General features: G+C 44.7%; 1 protein-coding gene and 1 long non-coding RNA gene across 2 annotated transcripts; one reads left to right on the top strand and one right to left on the bottom strand.

Moving 5' to 3' along the window:
- Positions 1-804: 804 nt before the first annotated feature.
- Positions 805-4,128, bottom strand: LOC134460228 (uncharacterized). Its single transcript, XM_063212680.1, has one exon. It carries the CDS (start codon positions 4,126-4,128, stop codon positions 898-900), a length of 3,231 nt encoding a protein of 1,076 aa, XP_063068750.1. The 3' UTR covers positions 805-897.
- A 3,756-nt stretch (positions 4,129-7,884) lies between these two features.
- LOC134460227 (uncharacterized) lies at positions 7,885-8,757 on the top strand. Its single transcript, XR_010037025.1, has 3 exons — positions 7,885-7,963; positions 8,073-8,144; positions 8,578-8,757. It is a non-coding gene; the product is annotated as an uncharacterized LOC134460227 (long non-coding RNA).
- Positions 8,758-12,251: the final 3,494 nt, after the last annotated feature.

The raw sequence follows: 12,251 nt of genomic DNA, 5'->3' as shown, positions 1-12,251 counted from the left end.
GTAGGCTACATTGTCATTATGGTATGTAGAAAAACAAAATATATGAACTCTCCCCCCACTCTCCTGCTACACTATAAAAAAAATGAAGGTTCCTCACAGAATTTTCATTTGGACTGTGGGGGAACCAAAAAGTTCTCTGAGGAACCCGTAGGCCTACTACTGTTTCAGACAGGCCGGCAGCGTATAGTGGCTTTAAATTCCTTATTGGAACATTAATAATCTAAGCATGTTATGAGTACCCCACTCCCACACACATGTCCACCCTTTCTGCCTCCTACCCATCTCTTTGACTCAGAACCTGAACGACAAAATCTGTCTTTCTGTTTTGGAATGTGGTTTTGCAGCTTCCACTATAGCGCAAGGGTAGTGTCCTTGCACTGCTTTCTCATTTTTGCCATAAGATAGCCTACATAGAAGTATACAGAAAGCTACAGATACCAACATTGTTCTCGTTTTTTGTTTTGCTTTCACCTACACTGGAGTAGGTAGATGTACCACACAGCGTTTGTATTGCCACATCTCAGAAGTGCATCACACTTTTAAACCTCTGAGTGAAGAGACTCAACACGGAATACAGACATAGTATGGTGTTCTTATTTCCCCAGCTCTTATTTTGCCTATGAGAGTATGATACCATCACAGGAGAACATACAAATACTCAAGCATAAATCAGAAATGTAGGCCCTATGCCAAGTTCTTTGCCTTTTATTTCTTGAATTGGAAATCAAAAGAGGAAGTCTTCCACCCACCCACACATTAGTAGAGAAGAGTAGTTGAAAGATACATCTCCCGGATGCGCTGGGACACATCATCAGTGATGTGATTCCTGGCGATCATTGGGTGTTTCGGGTCTCTCAACATCATACACCCTCACCCAGGCGACCCGACCGGAGGTGATCAAGCTCCGGCCTGTGTCCCAGCAGCTCTTGCCCACGGATCTGCCCTCTTGATCCATAGCCACCTTGTGGCCTTCTCTGCGGCTTCAGTCGCGGCTCTGATGGCCTTCTTCTTCGCCTCCCCTGTGAGGCCGAGCACCGAGAGAACTTTGCAGAGGGAACGCCCTGCAAAACCTCGGCAGCCCACCTCCAGGGGCTCACAGATAGTTCTCCAGCCCTGCTTCCTGCACTCGTCTACCAGTTCCTGGTACTTGGCGCGTTTCCTTTCGTTTGCTTCCTCCATACGCTCTTCCCAGGGAACGGTAAGTTCCAACATGATCAGTTGCTTGGTGGATTCTGACATAATGATCATGTCGGGTCGCAGTCGCGTAGATGTTATCCTTGCAGGAAACTTAAGTTGCTTGCCTAGATCTACTTGCAGTTGCCAGTCAGCTGCAGTGGTGAGGAGACCTGACCTTGCCCGTGGTTGTTTTTCAGGCTTCTCTCCCGCTCTGTGGAACTTGATGGTCTGCACCCTGCCATGGCTCTTGGTGGTGTTGATGGCTGTGGCTATGCTGTCAGCAACTGCCTTAAGGACCTGGTCGTGGCGCCAACGGTAGCGCCCTTCTCCCAGGGCTTTTGGGCAGCTGCTGAGCAGGTGCTCCAGAGATCCCCGTCCTGGACACTGGGGACAGGATGGCGTTTCTGTTTTCCCCCAGACATGAAGGTTACTTGGACTTGGTAGGACGTCATATACAGCTTGGACTAAGAACCTGATGTTATGAACGTCTGCTCTCCAGATGTTGGACCAGGTTACCTTTCGTTGCAGAACGTTCTCCCACTTAGTCCATGCACCTTGCTGGCCCATTCCCACCATCCTGCTGGTCCGCTCTTCCTCCACGCCTGCTCGCACCTCCTCCTGGATAAGACGCTGCCGTTCTTTACCCTGGGCCTTATCCGCCCTGGTTGTAGGGAAATATCCCACGCCTGCGCGCCCTGAGGCTATGGACCCCACCAAGGCTTTCTGCCTCAGCCGTGACTCTGCCACCTCCAGAGCTTTGTCTGCTCTCCATTTTCTTCCTGTTCGTACCTGGATCCCAGCAGATGCCACCTTCTCATCCCTGGACTCCCTGTACTGCAGGATTTCCCGTGTTCTGGACACCTTGAATTCTTCAGTGAGTCCACTGAACGGGAGCTGCAAGACGTTACTGCAGCCATACAGGGCAGAACTGCTCAAACTGCGGGGCAGGCCAAGCCATCTGCGCAGGAAGCTACTTATCTTCCTCTCCATGGCCTCAACCGTTGTAATGGGCACCGCATACACCAGGAGCGGCCACAGGATTCGGGGCAAGATGGAATGCTGGTAAATCCAAGCTTTGAACCGCCCCGGCAGGCCTGATGTGTCAACGCGCCTCAGCCAGTCCTCCAGCTCTTTGTTGGTTCTCTGGATTGAGGTGGAGTCTTTGAGGCTGCAGTCAAAGACCTTCCCCAGGCTCTTAACTGGCTGCTCTGAGATGGATGGGATGATGGTTCCAGCCAAAGTGAAACGGAACTTGTCCGTCACTTTTCCCCTTTTGAGCACCAGAGATCTAGATTTCACCGGCTTAAAGCTCATCCTTGCCCATACGATGAGCTTCTCTAAGCCTTGAAGGATCCATCTGCTGCCTGGGACAGATGTGGTGGTGACAGTTAGGTCGTCCATAAAGGCTGTTACAGGGGGCTGCCGTACACCTGATGTTGTCAAGGGTCCCCTACACTCCACCTCTGCAGACTTGACAATCATGTTCATGGCAAGGGCAAACAAAATGACAGAGATGGTGCAGCCAGTTATTATGCCCTTCTCCAGTCGATGCCAGTCTGATGTACCTGACCCAGCAGTGGCTCTTAACCTGAAATTGTTGTAATAATCCAGGATAAGATCTGCTACTTTGCTGGGAACATGATGCCGCAGGAGTGAAAGCTCAACCAGTTTATGCGGTATGGAGCCGTACGCATTGGCAAGATCCAGCCAAAGCACGGTCAGGTCTCCCTTTCCTTCTCGCGCTTCCCTGATGAGCTGTGTCACCACTCCTGTGTGCTCAAGACAGCCAGGCACTCCAGGAATCCCGCCCTTCTGCACAGAGGTGTCAATGTAGCCATTTTTCAGAAGAAACTCTGTCAGCCGTCGTGATAAGATACTGAAAAATATCTTTCCTTCGACGCTTAGCAGCGAGATAGTTCTGAACTGGCTGATGTCCTTGGAGTTTTCTTCTTTAGGGATCCAAACGCCCTCCGCATGTCGCCATTGGCCTGCAACTTTTCCCCTACGCCATATCACCCTCAAAATCTTCCACAGGTGTCGCAGAATTTGAGGGCAGCGCTTGTATACAGTGTATGGAACACCACTGGGGCCGGGGGCTGAAGCTGTTCTTGCCCCCTTCACAACCTCCTGCACTTCCGTCCAGCTGGGCTCTCTCATTGCAAAGTCCACTGTTGGAGCCTGCGGGGTTATCAGGGCCCTCTGCGGTCCTAGTTCCTGATCTCTCTCCGGGTCGCTGAGGGTGTTATGGAGGAAGGCATTTACCTCCGCAGGTGAACAAACGAGGCTGCCACTACGCCGGTCCCCTAGCAGCTTCTTGGTGAAGGTGAAGGGGTTGGAGATGAAAGCAGCACGCTTTCTTGCTCTTTCCTTTGCCCGCCTTCGATGTCCTTCTGCCCTGCGTAGCGTCATGAGCTTCTTCCTCAGTATGTTGCGGAGCTCAGCGAGTGGATGTTTCTCTTCCTCTCTAGCTGCCTTGTACTGTTTCCTGAGACTCCGGAGTTCTTGGCGTAATTTGTGGATCTGGGCGGCTCTGCGGTTCAGAGTGTAGCTGTTCCTGACGCTCCTGCTCTCAAGGTGGCCAAACCTCTCTGCAGCATAGCTGATGATAATCGCAGTCATGGTCTCCAGCCGCCTGTCCACCTCTCCCTTGGCGGTAGTCTCCAGGATCTGGCTCACATCTGAATCAAACTGTTCCCACACTGTGTGGCTGTTGGCTGAAGGCCACTTGATCCGCTTTGGTTGGACTGTTGGGCAGGGATTCAGAGGCTCTACTGCTCGGAGGGGCTGGGCACTGTGGGGTGCTTCCGGGCCCGGCTCCTCCTGCGTCTCACCAGGACCAGGTCCTGTGCGTTGCAGTATACTTTCTTTGTCCCTACACTTCATCCTGGCCAGATGTATCTTTAGGCCTCGTGGATTTTTGCATACTTTTCCGCAGATGCATCTTGAATTCATGGTCGAAAGTCCGTTGTCCTGTGTCGATGCCGTAAGGTCCGTCCGGTTGGGGTTCTCATTCTCCCCCCCTCTCGGGCTCCCCTGGGGGTATATCTTAGAAGGCTTCTTCGTAGCGTTTGGTGGGTTTCTCCCTCACGGGAGAGTCAGGTCGGGGTGCTGGCCCTTCCTGTCCCGTTTGCCGTCTTTCCGAGCTGTCATCTGTCTTTCCAGTTGTCACCAGACTATCCCTGGTTGCCACCCAGTCTATTCCTGAGTGTCACTGGCTAGGCCAGATTAACAGTTGAAAGATACATCTCTCGGATGCGCTGGGACACATCATCAGTGATGTGATTCCTGGCGATCATTGGGTGTTTCGGGTCTCTCAACATCATACACCCTCACCCAGGCGACCCGACCGGAGGTGATCAAGCTCCGGCCTGTGTCCCAGCAGCTCTTGCCCACGGATCTGCCCTCTTGATCCATAGCCACCTTGTGGCCTTCTCTGCGGCTTCAGTCGCGGCTCTGATGGCCTTCTTCTTCGCCTCCCCTGTGAGGCCGAGCACCGAGAGAACTTTGCAGAGGGAACGCCCTGCAAAACCTCGGCAGCCCACCTCCAGGGGCTCACAGATAGTTCTCCAGCCCTGCTTCCTGCACTCGTCTACCAGTTCCTGGTACTTGGCGCGTTTCCTTTCGTTTGCTTCCTCCATACGCTCTTCCCAGGGAACGGTAAGTTCCAACATGATCAGTTGCTTGGTGGATTCTGACATAATGATCATGTCGGGTCGCAGTCGCGTAGATGTTATCCTTGCAGGAAACTTAAGTTGCTTGCCTAGATCTACTTGCAGTTGCCAGTCAGCTGCAGTGGTGAGGAGACCTGACCTTGCCCGTGGTTGTTTTTCAGGCTTCTCTCCCGCTCTGTGGAACTTGATGGTCTGCACCCTGCCATGGCTCTTGGTGGTGTTGATGGCTGTGGCTATGCTGTCAGCAACTGCCTTAAGGACCTGGTCGTGGCGCCAACGGTAGCGCCCTTCTCCTAGGGCTTTTGGGCAGCTGCTGAGCAGGTGCTCCAGGGATCCCCGTCCTGGACACTGGGGACAGGATGGCGTTTCTGTTTTCCCCCAGACATGAAGGTTACTTGGACTTGGTAGGACGTCATATACAGCTTGGACTAAGAACCTGATGTTATGAACGTCTGCTCTCCAGATGTTGGACCAGGTTACCTTTCGTTGCAGAACGTTCTCCCACTTAGTCCATGCACCTTGCTGGCCCATTCCCACCATCCTGCTGGTCCGCTCTTCCTCCACGCCTGCTCGCACCTCCTCCTGGATAAGACGCTGCCGTTCTTTACCCTGGGCCTTATCCGCCCTGGTTGTAGGGAAATGTCCCACGCCTGCGCGCCCTGAGGCTATGGACCCCACCAAGGCTTTCTGCCTCAGCCGTGACTCTGCCACCTCCAGAGCTTTGTCTGCTCTCCATTTTCTTCCTGTTCGTACCTGGATCCCAGCAGATGCCACCTTCTCATCCCTGGACTCCCTGTACTGCAGGATTTCCCGTGTTCTGGACACCTTGAATTCTTCAGTGAGTCCACTGAACGGGAGCTGCAAGACGTTACTGCAGCCATACAGAGTAGAGTAGAGTAGTAGAGTAGAGCTTAATTGATCTCCAAGGTCAAATAAAGGTGTCAGGTGGCTTCCACACAATACACTTAATGCCCAAAAAGAACATTCCAAGACACACTTGTAAACAACAGGCACAAAGACGGGTCAAACTCACAGAAAGAAAGAAAGAAAGAAAGAAAGAAAGAAAGAAAGAAAGAAAGAAAGAAAGCAAGAAAGAAAGAAAGAAAGAAAAGACCCTTGAGCAAACTGGGTGTTGAGATTAACAAAAATATTAACATGACCAAGAAGCCAGCACACTCTGCATACATTTTAGCACTCTCATGACTTAATACCTTACTAAAAACACATTTTATACAGAGAGTCTGGATCTGTATAACTGAGCACCAATTGTAACGGTGAGCGCTGGATTATGTTCCATGTAGAGGACATAACTCACGTTACAGATGATGCACTATAGTGTAGGCCTATTTTCTTTAATTTCTTGAAATGAAACTTTTCGAAATATATTTTTTTAAATTAAACATTTGATTTCACCAAAAAGACAGAAGCGCTGTGCATTTACGCAGTCAATTACAAACCACACAAATGGTGTTGGTGTTCAAGTGACCTCTCTCTCTCTCTCTCTCTCTCTCTCTCTCTCTGTCTCTCTCTCTCTCTCTCTCTCTCTCTCTCTCTCTGTCTCTCTCTCTCTCTCTCACATTCCATGCAATGTCATCTAAGACTGCTGGGTTTACCTGCAAGAAAACTAGGCCACAGTGTAGAAAGGTGCCAGCCTCACCTGCAGAATAATTAGGCTGTGGTTTGAGGAAACTCAGAGGGTATCGTGAGAAAGTTTCAGTGCAACCACAAATAGAACAGATGTACAGTTTTCAAGGTCAAGAACGTTTCAGCGGTCTTACTCTGCACTTGGCTGAGATCTTCTCCGCACTGATTCATGTGCTGTTGCATATGCATCACTTCGATATGGCATCGTTGGTGTCTTTGCAGGGTCCTTTTGCAGCTTATAACTTATTATTTCTGGTAAGTGATTTTTTTTCATACTCATCCAAAAATTTGAATTGACCATGTGCCATGCTGTTTACTACCATTGTGCAAAGAATATTGATACATTGGTATAGATCATCGGTTCCCAAACTTTATTCTTCTATTCTTTTGTGTGAAGTACCACCTGAGAAAATATTGAGCACTCCGAGTACCACCTTGATAACCAACATTAGAATATCGCAGTAAAGGCCTTCCCTATTCACTTTTGCCAGTCAATACAAGAGAGGTTCATAATGGCATCAACAGCTACGGTCACATTCAGTCCAAGTTTGTTTTTAAACGTCTTGCTTGGCTAGTATTATTCTGCATTATGTTTTCAGATTCATACAGTTCAATATTACAAAATGTGAGACCAAAGAGACATTTCCGACTGCAACAACTTGATCAGCTTCAAATCAATGCACAAAAAAATGAATTCTTCCAAGTACCACCAGAGATGTCTCAGGTACCACCAGTGGTACACGTACCACAGAGCACAACTGGATTAGATGAATCCATCTTTGTTAGCACTTCATTGATGACAGTTTATTGATGTTCATCTCATCTGTTAAACCCCTTAGACACTTGCACTCCTGGGGTTTCTTGGAGCTGTGACATGGCCATGTGTAAGTAATTGTATTTCATTGCTGTAACCTTACCACTTTCTTTCACAATTATTGCCTAATTTGCACACATTTTTCAGCTACATTGAAAAAAGAGGTCTGCCCCGAATCATATTTCTATTCGACTTTTGTTTTTCCTTTTACTTGCTCTTGCTATGTTCCATTTTGTTACATTGATATTTTCTGAAAGCACTAAAAAGGTGTTGCCTAAATGTGTCCTAGACAAAAGTCACATCGGAATCGGCCATTGCTGGAGCTACGACAATAGCCATCTCCTGTCTCGGGATCTATGGTGTCTCCAGAGCTAAGATGTGGGCTCTTACTGTGGCAAGGAAAATATTTATGTTTTTAAAGCACTTAATATTGTTCCACATTAACTGCCAGTCTCTCCTTTGTAGGCTCTTACACATAGACCAAGGTTATATTTCAAGTATATACACAGGCCTACCAAATTTACAGAGTATATTTCGTTATTTTATGTGGTTCTTCATTAAAATCTCATTTTCTCTTCAGTATTCAGTTCTTGTGTCTACCGGGATGGTGCTCTGCTTGTACAGGGGAACAGATCAGCAGGTGAACAACAGAACTAAGGTTGGTTACCAAAAAAACCCAAACACATTATAGGCCACATGCATAAAAATATCAAAATATCAATTGACTGTGACCGACTGAGTAACAATGTTTTGTTTCTTCTCTGAAGATTGGAGATGATTGTGTGTTCAGAGTCATCGATGTTGTGGGTGGTAATCCGTTTGGATTAGCTGTTGCAGCGGTATGATACAAATTTAAGCACATAGATTGCCATAACCTTTTGTAACTCTCTAATAGTGCTTATTGTTGCTTTACTATGGTAGGCTATGTACATTTCTGTCAGGACAACCAGTCCTTTCTGTGCCCTAGATACAATAGCTTGGTTATGTCTTTAATACTCTATTGTGCTACATCAACGGCAGTGAGTTAGGCTATAATACATTGTCAATGTATATCTATGATTTGTACTCATTTGTAAATCACTTTGGATAACATCATCAGCCTATTGTAATGCAATGCATGATGCAATCTGTGCTTCTGCCTTATCACTGCCATGGAATGTATTTTTTAATACATATGCCCATAAATTACATCCTTTCCGCAACTCAAGCAGTAATTATTCTGATTAAGAATGTTAACCTCCATGGTCTAACACTGCTGTGTTCATCATACAGTTCCTGGGGATGTTAATGGCTGGGCCCTTGCTGCGTCAAATGTCAGGAAAGAAGAGCTGTCTGTGTTCTCCTCCTGTGCCAACCAATGAAGAAATGGATGAAAAAACAACTGCGTGACTACCTATAGAAAGCCTCCATCAGAAACAGTAAAATAAAAAATAATCTGTAGGCTAATTTTTTTTTTTTAACATGTTTTTGCAGACGTCTGATGAGTCCATGATGGTGACCATCAGAGTGTTACTGTCGTGCACCTGATTAAATAAGAAAATAATGGCATGTGTGTTGCTCTGGCTTTTTATTTCATTAGTTTCAAGAAAAAAAAGAGTTTTAAGCATTTATTCAGACCTATGCAGCTTCAAAATGGATGCATTCGACTGTTTTATGCATTTAGAATTGGGCGATTGTAGCAATGTTTTAATCATTATCAGAACATTAGTTAAGCTTTCACATTTCATAGCTTTTCTTTAAGAACAACACAACTCTCTCCTTATATTGTAAATCAATACTGATCAATACTGACCTCCAACTGAGTGCTGAAGAGCGTTGCTGTGTGCTGAAGAGCGTTGCTGCTAAGCAGGATATTATTATCCTACATGGGCCTACAGCTGCTCGATGAAGACTCTTTCAATCTTTCCCTCTTTCCCCCTACCCAGGCAATCGCTATGTGGTGATGACATATAATAAATATCATGAAAATAACTCAGGTTTGCATGTTTCTTTCATAAAGATCTTTATTTCTAAATTGTAATCTTATTTTTTTTTTTACTCATGTCTATAACAGCGGTACGAGGCTTGATAGAAAGTCTTCTGCACCCTCCCCACTTTCTTGCCAATGGTGTTGTCCCACTTTTGGATTTTTCCGAAGCTGTCTTCCTCCTCTAAGCTGCTTGACGCATGAGCATGGCAGCAAGGGCAATCCCAGTGGCCTGAAAATATTCAAAAGAAAAAAAAATCATTCATAATCATTTGCCCCCTCATTTGTAATCAAAAGAAGGGAAAAATATTGCTGCTTTTACCTCCAAAACAGCAAAGGCAAAACTGATGCCTATTGTACGATTTACAACTTCCTTGAACTTTACATCTTCTGGAACATCTTCACGGTGCACTGGAACATCAAACAAACCCTGTGGCAAAACAGGGGATCACACATTTTACATAATGTCAGGTAAAAAAAGGGCAGCCTGATCTTGCCATTATATACAGTAGACTACCCTTGTAATTTCATTCAAATGGCCAATTGAGAATCGATTAGGGCCTACAGGTGGAAGGGAATTCAGTTGAAGTCTGGAATGTGCATCTGATTTTATATTTTACACAATCGGTACCGTTTGGTCATGATGTGCAATCTGCTTGCATGCAATGAGTTCACCCACTTCCTTGTCTCTCCTCTGTTCACTGATTGTTCATGTTGTTTTCTGGTAACCCGGAAGACCCCGTAACATGGATGAAAATGACACTCGAGTGGGAGTTTATGGATGGTAAGGGCAGTATAGGCCTACTGTAGGCCTAATAAGTCCATATACTGTAAGAAATGAGTGCATAGTTTTTAATGCTTATTGTCAATAGTATTGTTTTATCGTCAATAGATTTATTCTGGAAACATTATTTCCATGACACTCACCACTGCTTTCACCCTAGCAAACATGGCTCCCAATGTCAGCACTGTGACCAGTCCAATCAAATTGGCTGTGATAAACTGAAGAAACAAAGGTTATAGGGGATGGGGATTGTGGATGATAGTAGTTTATATCAAAACATTTGTAAGTTCCTTTGGATAAAAGTGTCTGGTAAATGTAACTGTAAATGTAAAATGGAAAAAAGTAAAGTGTATGTTAACTCACTGATATCAGGGACCACTTCTGCCCTGTCAAGGCTCCATGGAAACCAAGACCAGCCACAGCAAAGAGTCCAAAAACCAATGGCCAAATGGGTGCCTGCATCCATGCGAAATGGCTATACCGTTCCTGCATAGCAGTATGACAGTGATACACCATGTTATTTTACACTACAAAATAATATGTAGAAATTGTAACATGAGCACAACGAGCTGTGAAAGGGTAAAATTATAATATGAAAGACATATGCTGTACCTGAAATGCCGTTTGAATGACCACATCAGTCTTAATAGCTTCGACAAAAGCCACTATACCAAGAATCTGTATGGGCCACAGAAATGTATTTGAAATGGTATTATGTACATGTATGAGTACTGATGTTGAAAAGTAGCCGGTCACTTTTCATTTAAACAGAACACATAAAATAGCCTCTAATCGGCTTAACAGACAGCTCACAAGGGAAGTTTCCTCATTTAATTGCCATAGGCCTATATAGGATGAAATATTTAAGCTGTTTATATTTAAGGAGGCTATTTACATGGTGAATATTTAACCTGTATATATACTGTATTTAATTGGAGAAAAAATGTCCACACCAACTTGGCTATTGTTAAGGTTAAACTCTGAGGACGATCTGTGGATCGCAGATGAATCACCGATCTAGGCTTATTAGTTTTCTGTTTTCATCAGCATTTTATAGGGGCGATTCTAAAAAAAAAAATGTCCTGCATATTCACACTTCTAAACATCTTGAAAAAAGTTCATTCAAGAGAGAAAAGTTCATCCAGGCAAACAAGGCATCCAAGCAGCAGTTTATATTAAAAAGCCTTAAATTGGGCAACAGTTACATTAAAAAAGCCAACAGAGTTTGTTTGGAGAGCCTGGATGAACTTTTCTCGCTTGAATGAAGTGATGCTCAATATCCAGCACCCAATAAACTCAAAGAACATGCTGATTCAGCTACCAACCCTTCTGTTGTGTTCGGGTCAAAATTGACCCGTTTTCAAGTTTAGGTGAGTAAAAAGCCTAGACTTTTTTTGTTCTGGTGTGAGGCTTCATCTATAAATCTGCTATGAATCTCTTTGGGTCGGTTTGGCCCCGAATAGGCCTACCACAGATGTCACTATTGTTGATCATTTTTAATATAACAAAAATTATCAAAGATTTTTTTGGATTGTTATACACCCATATCGGCTGTAAGATAGACATGGATAACATAATTGTATAATTTTAGGAAGTATAAAGAGCGAATTTATACAGGCTTTGATAGTTTTCGTGGTCAAAAACGAGTTGCTTATAAGATAAAAAGATGAATAAATAAAACAGTATTTTCATCAATATGAATGCAAACTAAGTTCGCTATGTGATGAATAACACTATATGATGACAGCTAGTATTTTTAGGTATTTTATGGCTGAATTTATCACAGGTCAAAGTTGAGCAAATATCACAGGTGTATGCAGCTTTTTAACACAACACAAGCGTTAAGTGCATTTTGGAAACAATATTTTCTTGTAAAAACCATAAAGTTGCTGATGATGATTACAGAGTTCAATGATCCATTAGTTTGAATATTTGTCTAATTCAAAAAATAAAAAAAACATTTTCAGAAAACAAAAATATTGAAAACAAAAAAACGTTTTATTTTCCCCAAAATTTTCTGGCGGAAAAAACAAGATCAAAAGAAACAAATCGTCCCATTTGTCACTACCGAAACAAGCATGTCACAAAAGGCATTACATTACAGAATCATTATACAACTACTACTTTTGTTACATTAGTAAACCCTATCTCTTGTCTCTTGTTTTCCCCATGTGTATGCTTTACATTTCTTAGTTT

This window comes from Engraulis encrasicolus, chromosome 12 (assembly GCF_034702125.1).
Source record: "Engraulis encrasicolus isolate BLACKSEA-1 chromosome 12, IST_EnEncr_1.0, whole genome shotgun sequence".
Lineage (NCBI taxonomy): Eukaryota > Metazoa > Chordata > Actinopteri > Clupeiformes > Engraulidae > Engraulis > Engraulis encrasicolus.
This window is presented reverse-complemented; position numbering and strand designations above follow the sequence as displayed.